Genomic DNA, 17,662 nt, shown 5'->3' with positions numbered 1-17,662 from the left:
CCTCTCCAGCTATTTCTCTTCATCTCTCATCAATTCAAAGAGATTAGCCATCAATCTCTTGAATTAAGAACACTAGAAAATCTTTCTAGTGTCTGTTTGCATCTCTAATCTCTTAAAAGGCGTAACTTGAATTTCTAATTAATAGAAAAGGCTTTAGAAGCTGTTCAAGGGCTGCCATAGGTGTTCTTGGTGTGGACAAGCTAGAGGGACAACATCCGGTGTCCTCAAGACGAATCTCAAAGCGCAGACACGCTGCAGCACATCAAGAGGTTAGTGTAATCGTTCTTGATTTAATCTAGGGTTCTAAAATTAATCTGATTAATTTTAAAAATCTTAAATGGCAAATACAGATCCAAAAACATATTAAAAGAGTTTTAATATGTTGTTTATCATTGAAATCAAATAGATAAAAATAAATCTTGCATGGTGCATGTGACCCTAGGCGAAAATTTTTGAATTCAATGGTATAATCTTGTGTTTTTCACGCTTCCGTTCCTTCACAATCTCCTTTAGGGAGTAGATTCATACTTACGCTCCAATGTCACATGAAGGAGGTGTTATCTTCATTAAACTTTAGGCAATACGTCCACCGTAATGCCAACACTGCCAACGATCTCATACCGGAGGCCAGATGATCCCACCAAGTAGGTGTCACCATTACACTGTAATCATACTAAAAACCTCTAGTCTTATGCCACTTATGCTCTAACTTTGCACTCAAAGTAGAATAACTGAGTCACTAACTCTAGTTATCATCCAACTGTGACCTTTGGTGTTCAATTTCTAGGGTTTTAAACCCTAACTAGGAATTTTCCTAACTCCTCTGCAGAAATAAAACTTTTTCTTGACATAATTGTACCAAAACATAGGTTATTTACAAACACCTTAATCATGGTGCACCACGGCGAAGCACGTAGCTCTACATAATAATCACATGTCGGTGCTGTAATCTATAGCTTACAACACAAACATCAAGAATATTGTATAGTTACTATGATATGTACCGACATACTAGATCTCTTGATCTCTTATCTCTCTTGAATCCACTGATAGCATGAACTTAGTATGACTAGGCTGTTCACCGATTACTGCCAGCAGTGGTACCCTCACTCTCACTTAGGGTAGCTATATTGCTAAAAATCAACTTTATGTTCTTGTGCCTTGCACCAAATAGGCACACAAATTAAACTCATACTGACAGAAATATAGCATTTCTTGGAGTACGTATCCTCATGGAAGACCTCAACATGTCTGCTAACTCTATTTTACATCTCTACGTACTTCATGAAAACCAAGACATTAACTGAAACACTCTTATATTACCTGAGGTATAATGCAGAAATTAGAAACAAGGAGTTACAAAAGAAGATGAAATGGATTCTATACTCTACATGTGAACCCCTAACCAGACTCTTCTTAAGCTTTAGACATGTATTTCTCATGAATCTGTAGCCTAAGCTCTGATACCATATTTGTCATGACCCAACCTATGGGCTAGACCGGCACTAAGACCTGGGCCAGCCTAAAGCCCCCGAGACTCGTAGTAAGCCTAACTATTGCTTAACCCAATCCTAAGACCTATATTAAGCCCAATTTCAAGAATTCAACTAGACAGAGTCCAACCATAACATGGACTATACAACGGGAGGTTTTGACTCACTCGACCTGTAAGCACAATATATATAACAATTTGGGGAGCTTAGCTCACCCTCCACATACTCATAATGTCATAAAATCAAATGGGAGCTCAGCTCCCTCATCCAATCCAGTCATATATGCATTTAATAGGTTTACAAATCCAATGTGACAATTATAATACAGACTCAAATCAAATAAAGTACTTCTAACACATGCAAAGTTCTAGAATTTAGTAATGTTATACAAAACATAATAGATATTACTAAATGACCTGTGAAGGAGAGAGGCAGGTTAAAACTCAATAAGAAATCTCATGTATCCTAAAAAAATAAGGTGAACAGGAGCGAGCATTCGACTCAGAGAGTAAAATACTGATTTTAAACACAATTTCTATAGCTATCTAAAGCTAATGCATCCTAAAGAGTGGAATGCAACACCTTCATAATTTTCATACAATCACATCATAATAGCAAAAAGGTAATTTGGAGCACTCACGCACCCATATATTATTCAAGCAGTACATATATGGGAGCTGATCCCCTATACAACTCTCTTAATCCAACCTCTGCCAATGAGTACATCTCAAGCCGGACTTTAGCTTAATAGACTAAATGCGGGGGCCAACGAGATCATCTCGAGCCGTGCTTGCCCCAACTTATCCATAAAAAGATTGAGTCCCTGTGAGTCAAGCTCTAGCCGCATCTACCCATCCTGTCCATATGCAATAACATACACCACATGCACACTGCTCCAAATTACCATAAAATAACATCCATAGTATTTCATCAATTAATAATGCAATATAAAATGTGCCTAGTGTTTAACTACATAGATATATATTTATAAGTGATGCATAGGCATGCCTAAACATATAATAATATTGAAATTATAATTAAAATCAATATTTTACTCACAGATGTGAACCAAGGTCACTGTGACGACTGGGAGGAGGGGGAAGGCTGTCTCAGCTCACCTGACAATTATATTATAATTATTTAATATAATTGACTTAATACAAGCTTAAAAGAACTCAAAACACTCTAAGTTGTACCGAAAATCCTGCAGATTCTCCTCTATACCTAGGACTTACCCAACCTGCAAAAGGGCTCAAAATACACTTTTATATCCACAAGTCTCACAATCACAACTCAATCACATCACATGGTCCCTCCTGGGCCCATCCAAACAGTCAACAACTACAATTTGAAAAATTACCATTTAGTCCCTACAACTAACCCTTTTCCAAAAACTACCCAAATGAGCTCTAAAAATTTTAAAATTTTGCCCCGCTATCCTTAGTAATATTACTAAGCTAATACAAAAGGAATTATAATTTTCTAACTACCCACAAATATTTTATAGATTTTTAATCTAAACCCGAAACTAAATAATTAAGGAAACTTAGGGTTCAGGCTTACCTACACCAGTTCGGATATTAAAAAAGTATCCAGGATATCTGAAAACAGTGGGGCAGCATATAATCTTGACCTAGTTTTGAAGTAGCTTCAGCCGCCCGGCTGTCCGGCCCAAAAATCCAGACTCGTTCGACAGTCGAATTCCTCGAATTGAGCGTACCTACGCGAAGCCCATAATACGGGGGTTAGACTAAAATATTTATATTTACATATAAAATAATTATTTGAAAATTAGAGGTGTTACAAACTTAATTTTGCCAGTGTATTCTCTTGGGATTCAAAGAAATCAAAGTTTTTAGTTTAATTACTCTCCCTTTTTTTTCTAAAAATCATATAATAAAATTTGATAATTAAAAAAAGCATAAAAAAGAAAAAAAAATTAAAATAGAGGGTATTGAAAATTTTATTGAGGATATAAAATAATAATAGAGTAATTGAGATAACATTGAGAATTTGAGTGGGTATAAAAATAATAAAGTAAGAAAATTGAGAGAGTATTGGGAATTAAAGAGAGTATATAAAATAATTGTCTAGAAAATTTGAGAGAAATTGAGAGAGTATTGAGAATTAAAAAGAGTGTAGAGAATAATTGTATGAAGAATTTGATATTTATATAAATTAAGAGTGGGGTAGATATTTATTGATTTTTTTTTTATTTAAACTGCTAATTTAGTCCAATTCGAAATCGATGATTTAAACTGATTCAGGATCTCCAATTCACTGTTTTTAAAAAATATGTGATACATGCATTTTATATAGTCATTTAGGTTAAATTTCATAGTCATTTTATTAATTTGTTAGTCATTTTTAGTCGATTTTACTAGTCATTTAGTCAATTTTTTATAATTGATAATTTTTAAATTAATTTGTAATTTTGCTTTTGTTTTTTAGATAAAATGGTGTTTTTGAGATACTAAGGAGTAATTGTGTAAGTGAGGAGTGATTTCCAATTCCAAAAGTGCCAAAATAAAGCTCGAAAATTGAAGAATGTGAAATTGCCAAAATTTACACAATTGTTACACAGCCTATGTAGCTTTTGTACAGAAATCAGAAGTAATTTTAAACCTGTCGAATTATGCACAATATGTTGCACAACTTATGCAGGTTTTTTGCGCAGTTTCACAGAAGAAATCTTGTACCTGCCAAAACTTACACAACTTATTGAATAACTTGTGTAGGCTCCCTATGCACCTTCACAGAGAATACCTAATATTGCCGAAACTTGCACAACATGCTACATAACCTGTGTAGCTTGGTTGCGTACTTTCACGGAAGACCTTTAAACATGCCAAAACTTGCACAGGCAACCCGCACAGTCTGTGCAACTTCATGAGAAGCTTCTGAAGACTGCTAAATTTGCACAAGATTCTGCATAACCAACCCGCACAGCCTGTGCACATCTTCTTTAATTAGCAAAAAAGCAAATTCTCTTGCATAAATAGTGACCTCACACACTATTTTTAGGACATTTATTAGAGAATATAAATAGGGATTCTTACCTCATTTTGGTTGTAAGAAATAAGAGGAAAAAGGAAGGAAAGCAGAGCAGGAGTTGGCATTTTTCATTTCTGTACCAGATTTGAAATCTTCTTCTCTTCTTCATAATTGTCTACACTTCTTCTACCGAGTTTCTTATTTCTTAGTTTATTTTCAAGATTTATTTCCTATTTTGCTTAGAATCCTTTGTATTAAATATGGATAGTGAGCAGTTTTTCTAAGATTCTGGAGTAGGATATATAATATTTAAGATATTTTATGGATTTGAATTGATTTATCCAAATTTTATGGTTATTATAAGGTTTTATCCATTTCTTATGTGCCTAATGACATACTTAGTATAGGATCTCATTAAGTATTGTCCTTAATCCATGGTTGAAGTATCGAAAGAAGAAAACCTAGTGATAGATAATTAAGAAATTAGACTTAATTAACTTAAATCTAGCAATAGACTAAGGATTAAGAGGATTAATAAATTGATTAATGAACTTAATGGGTTTTAGTTAATTTCAACTCCATGAAAGTAGGATTGAGTTAATTAAGATACTTTTTATCTCACTCGAAATAGTATTCAAAGGATTTAAGAATTAATCTCCTTGAAATCAATGATTTCCATATGTTTTGATAATCAATTCGAAATCTCAAAATAGCTTGAATATCAACCCCTAAATTCCTCAATCATCCTTTTATTATTGTTAATTTGTTAATTGATTTCGATTACTTATTACTTTGATTTTTGCCGTATTTCATTTTGCTACATTTATTTCTTGCAATTTAGTGACACTTGCCATTCAATTAACTTCTTTGTTGAAATTGCACATACATTTTACATTTCTAAATTCTTCATTTAATTACTAGTAGTCGAAATTTAGTTTAAATTAGTAAACTTTTATATCAAAATTCAATCATTAACACAACTCTTATATCTTTATCTATATTACTTAAACGATCTGTGCACTTACAGTTAAACCACATCAATATGAACCTGAACCAAATCGCAAAAGAGCAATTTTGATCCGGTTCAAAATCGATTCTGGATTTAATCGATTTTGCTAGAGCTAATTCTAATTCGAAATTAGATCGTGACCACTCCTATCTCTAATCCTAATTATATAGGAAAATTGATACGTAACCAACCAGTATTGATTCTTTTCAATAAAAAAAAATTCTTCTCATGGATGTAAATGGCTAGCTAGATGAAAAAAAAAAACTTTTTAAATACGACTTGATTCACCAAATCAATATATATTATAAAATGAAATTAATTTCTATTGGACGGTGATAATGAAATATATATATATATATATATATATATATATATATATATATATATATATATATATATATATATATATATATATATATATATACCGGACAAATGCTTTTAACTAATTGAATTTTTAATATTAATAAAATCAAATTAAAATTCAGTTATTATTACTAAAAAAATATAAATATAAGTATAAAATATTAATAACATTTATTAAAAACAATATATTATCAATGATAAAATATTATAAATACTATATATAATTAAATAAATAGTAATTTATACTTTTTTTCATAAAATTAAAATTATCTTGATTATTTTTAAGATAATTAAAAATTTTTAATCAATATACAAATTGAATTTTATCCAAAAATTTTAATTTATAACCAATAATCCATACCTCTACCAACCCAATATAAGGCATGGTGAAAAACATAGGCTTTTGACGATTTCATTATAATTATCGTTTATGATAAGATTTATAAAATAATTTTTTAATAAAAATTCGAAATTAAATCTGTCATGAATAATAGGCGTAAGCCACTCAACTATGGTAGACTAAATAGACTACTTTATTTTGTTCCATGCTGTTAGATAGAATTGGTTTGATTAATTAGACTTAATTATTAATCAGATGGTCTTCTTTAATTTTTAATAAATTAACAATAGAAAATTCCATCATTAATTAGTGCATGGGAATTGCAAAGCTAACGTGAAAGCACGTAGAAGTAGGTTAATTAGTTTTAGCCGTTAAAACTCGTTTTCTAGACCGAATTTCCCGCGGTACAAAGGAACATGTACGCCTCTGTTCTAAAGCCAGGGAATCAATAGAGGGACTTAGAGAACAGAGAGAAGAACAAAATCATCATCATCAACCACCACCACCACCTTCCTTTTCTTCCTCTGTTTTCTCTGTTTTTCCAAAACCTCCTCTATTTCTGTAGATTCTTCTTTTCTTCCGTTCCCACATTTTTCTCCACCATCATCAGGCCCCTCTCTATTTGTCAATTCAATCTTCCTGTCATTTCCGTTATTGGGTTCGTCAGATCTCAAACTTTTAGGTTCGTATATATCTTCACTTTTATTATCTGTTCATTATCTTATTAAATTCTGGAAAAAATATTTGAAAAAGATTAGAACTTTCATTTACAAATTTTGCCTGTTGGGTATTGCTTTCTTCATAAATTGCTTTCATATGGCATGTTTTTTGGGTTTACAGTAGATTTTTCGTAGTGCATTGATCGAAGAGGTGATATGTTGTGTTGCGGAGGTGCAGAGGAGGAACTCGACAGCCCATCTGCTAACCAAAATACAGCCCCACCTAAAGGAGGGAATCCATATGCTGTTGGTAAATCTTACTATATTATCTTTCTCCTTCTCAATTTTGTCATAATCTTCGTAAATTTCTGTGGATGTTGTGTTTAAGGATGGATTTCTTAGCCCAGATGTTCATAAAGCATTTGGAATGATTCTTTACATAAGTTATGAGAGATGAATAAACCTGCTAATCAAAGTTGTAGTCTCATAATCCTGGAGAATCCTACTAAGACATAGAGCATTGGTTTTCTTTTGGATGCTATAGGCGGCGAGAGAGGAGAGCCAAGGAATGCTAATCCGGCCAAAAGTGGAGCTCCACAAAAGGCTTTACCAATCGAAATTCCAGCTATGTCATTGGATGAGTTAAACAGAATAACAGATGACTTTGGTACAAAGGCATTGATTGGAGAAGGTTCTTATGGTCGGGTTTTCTATGCCAAGTTAAATGATGGTGTAGAGGCTGCAATAAAGAAGCTGGATGCCAGTACTTCACCAGAACCAGATTCTGATTTTGTAGCACAGGTTTGATGATTGAACCTCTTTCTCCTGCTGAATCCAATCTATCTGGGCACAAAACTTTTGCAATTTTTTTTTTTTAAATCATTGTTATTGTGGTCTCTGCAGTTATCAGTAGTTTCCAGGCTTAAGCATGATCACTTTGTGGAGTTGATGGGATATTGTTTGGAGCAAAATAACCGAATCTTGGTTTATCAGTTCGCGACGATGGGTTCTTTGCACGACTTATTACATGGTATATATCTAAATTCCAATTACATATGTTCATTCTTTCACTGATTTTGAAGCAAATTTGATTCACAAATGGTTGATTTTATTATGATGCAGGGAGGAAAGGTGTACAAGGAGCTGAACCAGGTCCTGTACTTAGCTGGAACCAAAGAGTTAAAATTGCCTTTGGTGCAGCCAAAGGCCTTGAGTATCTGCACGAAAAAGTTCAGCCTCCTGTAGTTCATCGCGATGTCAGATCAAGCAATGTCCTTCTTTTCGATGATTTCAAGTCTAAAATTGCCGATTTCAACTTGTCAAGTGCAACTTCTGATACAGCAGCTCGGCTGCATTCAACTAGAGTCTTGGGAACATTTGGCTACCACGCTCCAGAGTAAGCTCTCTTCTGCCTCTTCTTCAACAACAAATTACTGAATAATTAAGATACCAACTAGCTCTACCAGAGAGGTACAGGAGTCGTCTGGAGTTGAAGCCAAATCAACCAACAAAATTACTTAACAATATAGAAATTCTGATTTCTGAAGCAATTATGCAGTAATCTTGTTTCTTGAGTTCTTTTCTGAGTTGTTGGTTTCTCTTTGCAGGTACGCTATGACAGGACAGATAACTCAGAAAAGTGATGTATATAGTTTTGGAGTTGTTCTTCTAGAGCTTTTGACAGGAAGAAAGCCAGTAGACCATACAATGCCTAAGGGACAACAGAGTCTTGTCACTTGGGTGTGTTTCTTTTTTCAACTTTGGGCTTAATTAATTATCCATTTTATGCATCTAAAATTAGTTCTAATAATTACCTACAGGCAACTCCAAGATTGAGTGAGGATAAAGTGAAGCAATGTGTGGATCCCAAACTAAATAATGAGTACCCACCAAAGGCAATTGCTAAGGTTCTTACTATAATCCCTTGTTTTTACTCAATCTTGGTTGAAAGTAGTTTAATTCTCACTTGCTTTAAAAATGGGATATATCAGTTGGCAGCAGTTGCAGCACTTTGTGTTCAGTATGAAGCAGATTTCAGGCCAAACATGACAATAGTTGTGAAGGCTCTGCAGCCACTTCTCAACTCAAAACCAGCAGGGCCTGAGTCTCAAGCATAAATTCCAAACATGATTCAGAACTAGCAGGCTTTTTTAGACTCTTGTAACTTTTTTAGTCCCCTGTTTTCATCCTTGTGACATTGTCAACATGACAGATTATAATCAAATTATCTGATATGCTACTCTGGAATTACATTGTTAGTGTGCACCATAGATTGTATTTTAGTTGTTTGGAAAACTAGAAATGCCAGAAATGTAGTGTTTCTATTTGTTCTTGTATCTGACCATGTGAGAAAAAATGTTGTGGGAATGCATACACAGATTCTTGTGTATTGTAATCTTCTTTGTTAGATACATAACAATTTATTTCCAAAAGTGAATCTTCAAAATCAAGCTTCAAATTTTAAAAGAAAATGATTTGGAGAGAAGGTCTACACCTTGGACAGACTCTCATTCACTATTGATCAGCAAACAGTAATGAAATATATTAATGGTCTAGTTGAGGAGTTATGGTTGTTTGATAGAAGCTTATGAATTCATACAAAGGATGCCAGTAAAACCAGACTCAGGTGTTTAGGGAGCTTTGCTTGGGGCTTGTAGAATCCATGGCAACGTTGAACTAGCTGAGATCGTGGCACAGAAATTGTTTCTGTTGGATCCTCAAACTGTAACTTCCTATGTGCTCATGTCATATGTTTATGCTGAAGGCAAGGTTGACAAACTTGATGAAGGAAAGAGAGTTGAAAAAACTATCAATATTGTTAGAGTGGAGAGTTGGAGACAACTATGCCACCAATCAATCTACCCCATTGTTGATTGCCGACAGCAAAGGCGTAATTGAGATTGTTGATGATATACTTGAAGTGTATCTACAGGCTGTTGATTATGTTAATGATGAGTGGCAGACTATAGTTCAGAGTATTCTCTTCCAATCCAGATTAGAGGAGTGGCATGCAGCAATTAATTATTTTCAAATACCAATTTATATTAATCATCTCATATGAAAAATTCTTGATTAGCTGTCCATAATGAACTCAAAGCACAAATATATGAAACTCATGTATTTAACAAGTGAATCCCATTATATATCTTATATCTTAAATTCACGGTGTTTCAAGTTTAGATAAGAAAATCATCTCATTATATATATTTTTATGTATCATTAGCCATGACCCTCCTTTTCACGTAAAAGAATTGGCCATTTCCTAAGATTAAAAAAATTTTGATTTTTATATTAATGTTGGAATGCTTGCATGGGTTTGCTTTTGTACAGTTATTTTTATTAGTTGAAAAAAAGTAATAAAATTATAAGAATAAAAAAATTTTCAATTTGTCAAACTCTTTTCATTTAATGACATGTGACAGTCATTTATTAATTAATTTTTTAAAAAAATAATAATAAAATGACAAAATAAACCATAAAAAAATTTAATTACAAATAAAATAAAATGTAAACCCTTAATGTTGACAGTTAAATTTTTTTCCCCATCGATATAATATGGTTTTCTTATTTAAAAAGAATATCTACACCTTGATTCTTTTAGTCGAAAAAAAATAAAGCTCAATTATATTCATATTTATTTTAATTTAATTATTTTTAATTTTTTATTCAATTTAATTTAAAATTTTCAATTTAAATTCAATTTATTCCAAAATTAAAAAAAAATAAACTTTTTAATTTTTATTTAAATTAAGTAATAAAAAAATTAAACTCATAAAATTCAATTTTTGAATTAAATTGAACTATTAAAGTTTTTAAACTAATTTGGATAAAAAGTTAAAAATAGACTAAATTAAATTTATCAAATAAGTACATTGTAACACCCCAAAAATTTTAAATTTTATAAGCATTTTTGGTATTTTAATTTTATTTAAATTTTAGGAATTTTTTTGAGATTTTTCGGATTTTAAAAATCGGGTTCCATTTTTCGAAAATATAAACTTTGATGATTTTTAAAAATTAATTTAAAGACCACGTGGCAAAACTAAAAATATATTTGGAGTCTACGTATTTTTCTGAGTTTTCTGGAAATTTTTTCGGAATTTTTGGACCTCGTTTTCGGTCCCGAGGCAGAGTAAAAAATTCAAAATTTTGTATCTTGAATCGGACCGGCTGAATCGAACCGGACCGGATCGGACCGATCGAATCGGACCGGCCTTTTCCTTTTTCTTCTTTCCTTCCCCGCGCGCGTCGACCTCTCTTCCTTTTCTCTCTCTTTTCTCTCTCCTCCACCCTGCGCCGCCACCTCCCCTGCCACCCGGCCAGCGCGACCTCCTAGCCTCCCGGCCCGGCCCGCCGGGCGGCGGCGCGAACTCTCTCCCTCGCGCTCGCGGCGTTTCGGCTTCCCGGCCAAAATCCGGCCGATCCGGCCACCAATTGGACCGGGTCTTGTGTCTAAAATCATCTACTCGGCGAGAGCTTTCCATAGACACCAAGAACGCCGAAATCCATCGAGCGGTTTGTCCGATTTTTACTCGGGAAGTTTTTAACCCATTTCGACTTTTGGGCTAGATTTCTCGAAAACCGTGAACCCCACGAGAAAACCGAGAGTACCCGAGCGCTCCACTCGTCGAGAGCTTCACGACGACATAAATTTCGAATTTTTCCGACACCGTTTTTCGGTGGGTCCCACGGAACTTCGCAATGTTTTTCTGAGCATTTAATGAGCTTAGAAAATTCTGAAAAATTTATGTACTAACCCCCGTGTTATGGGCTTCGTGTAGGTATCCTCAATTCGCGGAAATTCGACAGTTGTCCAGGTCTGTGAATTTCCGGCCAGACAGACCCGTTACCGGAAAAGTCTCCGAATTGGGCCGAGGTTTTGCCTATCCCCCCATTGTCAGATGTCCCGAGCGTGTCCCCGAAGTCGGAATCGGCAAAGGTAAACCCGAACCTTGTTTTTTCGTAATTTTCTAGTGCTTAAATAGGATTAAAAATCCATAAAATATTCGTGGTAGCTTAAAAAATTATGATTCTTTTTGCAATAGCCTAGTAATATTGCTAAGGACCGCGGGGCAAAGTTTTAGAATTTTTAGAACTTATTTGGGCAGTTTTTGCAAAAATGGTCAATTATAAGGACTAAATTGAAATTTTACATATTGTGATGGATGATTGATTTGATGGGCCCAGGAGGGGCTGTGTGATGTGATTGAGTTGTGGATATATGGATTGTGAGTATAGAAGTGTGTTTTGAGCCCTTTTGCAGGTTGGGTAGGTCCTAGGTATAGGGGAGACTCTGCCGGATTTTCGGCACGACTTAGGACGTATTGGTCTTTTTCTTTGTTTGTATTGAGTCAGATTTATTAAATGATTATAATAAAATTATCAGGTGAGCCGGGACAGCCTTCTTCCTCCACCCAGCCGCCTCAGTGACCATCGTCAAGTCTGTGAGTAAAATATTAATTTTAATTGTAATTTCACTATTATTATATGTTCAAGCATGCCCATGCATCACTTATATGCATATATTTATGTAGTTAAACTCTAGGCACGAATTATGTTGCATTGATAACTGTTAAAGTGCCATGATATTGTTGTGGTAATTTGGAGCAGTGTGCGTGCGTTGGTGTGCGTGTGATGTGGTGTGGACTATGGATAGGACGGGTAGTCACGGCTTGAGTTCTTCGCTGGGACCCTCGATTTGGTTTATTAAGCGAAAGTCCGGCTTGAGTTCTTCGCTGGCACCAGGTTGGATTTAAGAGAGCTGTATAGGGGATCAGCTCCCATATATTATGATTGATGTTACAGGGTGCGTGAGTGCTCCAAATTACCTTTTTGATGTTATGATGTGAAAATGTTGTTGATGTTGCATTTCACTCCACAGGTTGCATTAGTTCTAGATAGTTATAGAGATTATGGTTAAAATTGATATTTTACTCTCTGAGTCGAACGCTCACTCCTGTTCAAAAATTTTTTCAGGCCACAGGAGGATATTTTTGAGGTTAACCTGCTTTCTCCCTCGCAGGTCGATTACTAATGTTTGTATAAACTTGTTAAATCTTAGAATTTCCGCATGTGTTAGAAATGTTTACTTGATTTGGGTCTGTAAACTAAATTATTATTGTGGACCTGTAAAATTATTATTTGCATGTTTGATGGATTGGATGAGGGAGCTGAGCTCCCATTTATTTTGATGCTGATATGAGTATGTGGAGGGTGAGGTGAGCTCCCCAAATGATGATATATTATGTTTACAGGTCGGGTGAGTCAAAAACTCCCCGTTGAAAGGTCCACTTTATAGCCGGACTCTGTCCGTTTGTTTTCTTGATATTGGGCCCAAATGGGCCTTAGAGTTGGGTTAATGAACAGTTAGGCTTACTACGAGCCTCGGGGGCTTTAGGCTGGCCCAGGTCCTAGTGCCGGTCCGGCCCATAGGTTGGTTCGTGACATACATAGGCTAAATTAAATATTTTAAAAATATATATTTAAATATTCTCATCTGGGGTGACAATTTTAGATACGATCCACGAATACGACACAAACACGAACACGATACAAAAATATAGGTTTTGAATTAGGCTTATACGTGTTTGTGTCGAATTCATGTCGATCCATTTATGACACGGTTATAATCGTGTCACCGGTTAACCCGCTAACCTGACTTAATACGTTTATAACACAATTTAATATTTGTGTAACGTGTTAACCTGTGATCCATTAACCTATTTGACCTACTATGACTCGTGAACCCCTTATATAGCGTGTTAAATGGGTTAAACCATGCTAAATCATATTAAATAGATTATTTCGTATTAAATAAGTCATGTCGTGTTTAATATACTTAATACAATTTAATATTAATCGTGTCGTATGACCCGTATAATAGAAGAGTCATGTTCGTGTTTAAATTTTTAACACAATTTGTTAACCGTATCGTGTTAATATTGATATTAATTATATTCGTATCACGTATTAACATGACATAAACATGACACATCAACCCAAATTGCCACAACTATTCTCATCTATTGATGAACATTATGCAAAAACGCCAAGGATGGAATAGAGAGGAAAATACTTATGCACGGCACATGAAAGAAATATAATAATTACTGGTTTTATTTAATTGAAATAACCCTTAAAGTAATAATAATGTAATCAATCCCTGAAAATTAACCCAAACCAAATCAACTACAATAAAAAACTCTTCTACAATCAAATAAAAATTAAAAAAATAAAGAGGAAAAAAAAAGAATCTTAAATTTGATCCACTCGCCCTCGTTTTTGTCCATACATTAACAGAAACAGAAACAGAAACAGAAAAAAAAAAATAAGAATAAGAATAATAAATCAAAATATGGAAATAAAATAGGGAGAAGAAAAATTTTCAACCACTTGATTGGAAGCCTTTTGCAACGAAAAACATAATTAAGTGTAGTATGTGTCTCGCCTTTAGCCTTGAGCTTTGCATGATTAAAAGCACTTCCTGTGGACAATTGATGGCCCAGACTCATCATACTCTGCCTTTGCAATCCACATCTGCACTCAAAAAGAACAGAAATTTCACTAATCAGATCTAAAAAGCATAGCCAAGGAGTTGACTGATTTCATATCACTAAATTGGCTCTTGAGTTGATGGTTTTAAATTTTAGCATTGTTTTTAATGGTGAACGATCATCACACTTATTGAATTGCCAAAATGTTACTCACAGAATTAATCATTAAGATATAACATTTAATGCACCAATTATAATAGCTGAATATAGAAATATCTTGTGCATGATTTGTGTGACAAGTCAGTATGCCATCTAATGTTCTCGAGCTGTCTGCCATTAGTAACTAATTTGACGTTAATTATCACACGCATTACTCTTAAGCGTAGCATACAGTGTACCAGCCAATACCACTCAACACGAGCATGACAATAAAGGGTGAAATATTAGTAGAATCAGGCTTAAATCTCTATTCTGTTTGCAGTCCAAAAACAAAAATAGACAATACCTGCTGGAAGGTGCTAAGGGATGCCAAAATGGAACCTCCTATCCAGACACTGTACTTCCTTTCTGGTGGTGCCACCACCTTAATCTTCATGCTGCTGGGAGCTAATGCAGTAATCTCCTTGCTCATCCTGTCAGCAATGCCAGGGAACATAGTAGAGCCACCACTGAGAACAATATTACCATACAGATCCTTCCTAATATCGACATCACATTTCATGATAGAGTTGTAAGTGGTCTCATGGATGCCAGCAGCTTCCATCCCAATCATGGATGGTTGGAAAAGGACTTCTGGACAGCGGAATCGCTCTGCTCCAATTGTGATAACCTGCCCATCTGGCAGCTCATAGCTCTTCTCAACAGATGAGCTGGTCTTTGACGTCTCTAGCTCTTGTTCATAGTCAAGAGCAATGTAGGCTAGTTTCTCCTTCATGTCTCTAACAATTTCTCGCTCAGCAGTGGTGGTGAAAGAGTAACCACGCTCAGTCAAGATTTTCATAAGTGCATCAGTAAGATCACGACCTGCCAGATCCAGACGCAGAATGGCATGTGGGAGGGCATAGCCTTCATAGATGGGAACTGTGTGGCTCACACCATCTCCAGAGTCCAGAACAATACCTAAACATACCACATGGATCATGAAAATATTAATTCCCACAATTCATCTCCATCATAAAAGAGCCATGGCAAGAGTAGGCTATACAAAATGAACGTTGTGAAAGGCACCTGTGTGGCTTTCATGAGGCTAAAGTTATCCAATAGATATTATATAAATTTCCAAAAATAATTACTGGAAACAAATTTAATTCATGTTTTTGTTAGTCATGCGACCTATGCTGCTAATTTTTGAAAATAGATTGTATGGCAACTTAGACAATAGAAATGCTGATGGTTTACAAATATTAAGAATATTCCCTTCTTCATAGTGATTTACATGTACCTTTTTTTTTCTGAGTTTTGACTAATTTTCAATCAACTAGAAATGTTCATCATAAGGTGAACCATTTCTCTATCTCAATTCTAATATCAGACAAATATGATCTCTGCTTCTAAATATCATCTGGGGCTTTCACAACTCGGCCTTTTTATATATATAACAAAAATAAAAAGAATCAATGCTGTAGCTCTAACTCCCATGCATCAAATTGAGAAAACAAGAAACAGATGATGGAATATATCACTCACCAGTGGTACGACCGCTGGCATAAAGGGAAAGGACAGCCTGGATAGCAACATACATTGCAGGAGTATTAAAGGTCTCAAACATAATCTGAGTCATTTTCTCACGATTGGCCTTAGGGTTGAGAGGAGCTTCAGTGAGGAGAACCGGATGCTCTTCAGGAGCCACACGGAGCTCATTGTAGAAGGTATGATGCCAAATTTTCTCCATGTCATCCCAGTTGCTAACAATACCATGTTCAATTGGGTATTTCAAAGTTAAAATACCTCTCTTTGATTGAGCCTCATCACCAACATAGGCATCTTTTTGGCCCATACCCACCATGACACCAGTATGGCGAGGGCGACCCACAATGCTAGGGAATACAGCCCTGGGAGCATCATCTCCAGCAAAGCCAGCCTGAAAATTTCATAAGCAATCAAAATCAGGAATTCAGAATGACTTTAAGAAACAAAATCCTTAAATTTTAGAATAAACCTTTTGACATCAGAAATGGGTTGGTAAAGGACTCTGGATATACCTTGACCATTCCAGTACCATTGTCGCATACCAGAGGTTGAATATCCTCACCTTCTGCCATTTCCTTATGCCTGCCAAACAAATACCAACTTTATACAAAAACACATACAGCTACGTCTCGTCTTATCATTAATACCTAACATCAAAACAATTTGACGCACAATTTTGAAACAAAAATCCAATGATTCAAAGGCTACAGCCTAGTTTACAATGCATTCAATGCCATATTTGCAAAATCACACTAACAATTTATTTGCGATTCAATGCACTTGTATATCCAATCCCAAATACATAACCAAAAAGGCAATGTGAATACGCAGATTCATTTTGTTTAGGCTGGTTTAGATGGTAATTTGGGATAAGCCTTCACAGTGCTTAATTATTATAAAACTAAACAAAGCAATAGCAAGATCAGAAAAGTTAATTCTTGGATTATTGAGATTATTATATAATACAAACTCTGTGACTTAATTGAGTTCTAAAAGAATACAGCATCATGATGATGCTCCATTCATTTAGAATCAATTCTGACCTGAAAATCAGATCGCGAATCGTGATAACAATTACCGCATTTCCAATTTAATTTCATAATCCATTAATATTAACAAACAAAGAAAGCAAATTTAACATTTCTAATTGGAACTAAATCAATAAAAAAAAATAAGGAAAAAATGCAAATTTAATGAAAGGAAAAAATGCAGAGAGATATGGAAAATAAAACCAGCAAATTTTCTCTTGGAAATGCCAGAAATTTTCTCGACATCCAAACACGAAGTTACCTTCAATACAAAACTGGAATTTTCTGCACTCTGATTTTTTTTTTTTTTTTCCTTTGTTCGTGTTGTGGGAGTGTCGAAGACCGGCGCTGGCTGAGCGTTAACGTTGGGCTCTCTCTTGTTTTTAAAAATGAAGCGAGAGTGAAATGAAATTGGCCTCAAATGAAATTCGACTTAAATGAACCTCAAATTCACTCTCCAGTGATCCTGGTCGTTGGTTCAGAATGTATGATTTACGGACCCCATGACGCGTCCTCTCATGCTGCCAACAGCTGGCTCACTTTCGGTTCCTTCATTTTTAAGGACGGGTATACCCTCGCTCATTCCTCACGTTG

At 34.8% G+C, this 17,662-nt stretch overlaps 2 protein-coding genes across 2 annotated transcripts; one reads left to right on the top strand and one right to left on the bottom strand.

The window, feature by feature from the left end:
• The first annotated feature begins 7,074 nt into the window (after positions 1–7,074).
• LOC110668409 (probable protein kinase At2g41970) lies at positions 7,075–9,249 on the top strand. Its single transcript, XM_021829619.2, has 7 exons — positions 7,075–7,168; positions 7,403–7,659; positions 7,762–7,888; positions 7,981–8,254; positions 8,466–8,598; positions 8,679–8,765; positions 8,850–9,249. Exons 1-7 carry the CDS (start codon positions 7,075–7,077, stop codon positions 8,973–8,975), a joined length of 1,098 nt encoding a protein of 365 aa, XP_021685311.2. The 3' UTR covers positions 8,976–9,249.
• Positions 9,250–13,947: 4,698 nt separating this feature from the next.
• LOC110668408 (actin) lies at positions 13,948–17,441 on the bottom strand. The gene is made up of 5 exons (XM_021829618.2): positions 17,331–17,441; positions 16,553–16,622; positions 16,038–16,431; positions 14,857–15,470; positions 13,948–14,394 (listed from the first exon to the last, which is right to left on the bottom strand). Exons 2-5 carry the CDS (start codon positions 16,610–16,612, stop codon positions 14,329–14,331), a joined length of 1,134 nt encoding a protein of 377 aa, XP_021685310.1. The 5' UTR covers positions 16,613–16,622; positions 17,331–17,441; the 3' UTR covers positions 13,948–14,328.
• Positions 17,442–17,662: the final 221 nt, after the last annotated feature.

The sequence above is a fragment of the Hevea brasiliensis genome, chromosome 5 (assembly GCF_030052815.1).
Source record: "Hevea brasiliensis isolate MT/VB/25A 57/8 chromosome 5, ASM3005281v1, whole genome shotgun sequence".
NCBI lineage: Eukaryota > Viridiplantae > Streptophyta > Magnoliopsida > Malpighiales > Euphorbiaceae > Hevea > Hevea brasiliensis.
This window is presented reverse-complemented; position numbering and strand designations above follow the sequence as displayed.

Coding starts and splice junctions, on each gene's coding strand:
- LOC110668408 (XM_021829618.2), bottom strand. CDS start 16,612: ATGGCAGAAGGTGAGGATATTCAACCTCTGGTATGCGACAATGGTACT. Junction 15,471..16,037: donor TGCCAGCGGTCGTACCACTG/GTGAGTGATATA, acceptor TGGTATGTTTAG/GTATTGTTCTGGACTCTGGA. Junction 14,395..14,856: donor CCCTTAGCACCTTCCAGCAG/GTATTGTCTATT, acceptor TTTTGAGTGCAG/ATGTGGATTGCAAAGGCAGA.
- LOC110668409 (XM_021829619.2), top strand. CDS start 7,075: ATGTTGTGTTGCGGAGGTGCAGAGGAGGAACTCGACAGCCCATCTGCT. Junction 8,599..8,678: donor AACAGAGTCTTGTCACTTGG/GTGTGTTTCTTT, acceptor AATTACCTACAG/GCAACTCCAAGATTGAGTGA. Junction 8,766..8,849: donor CACCAAAGGCAATTGCTAAG/GTTCTTACTATA, acceptor GGGATATATCAG/TTGGCAGCAGTTGCAGCACT.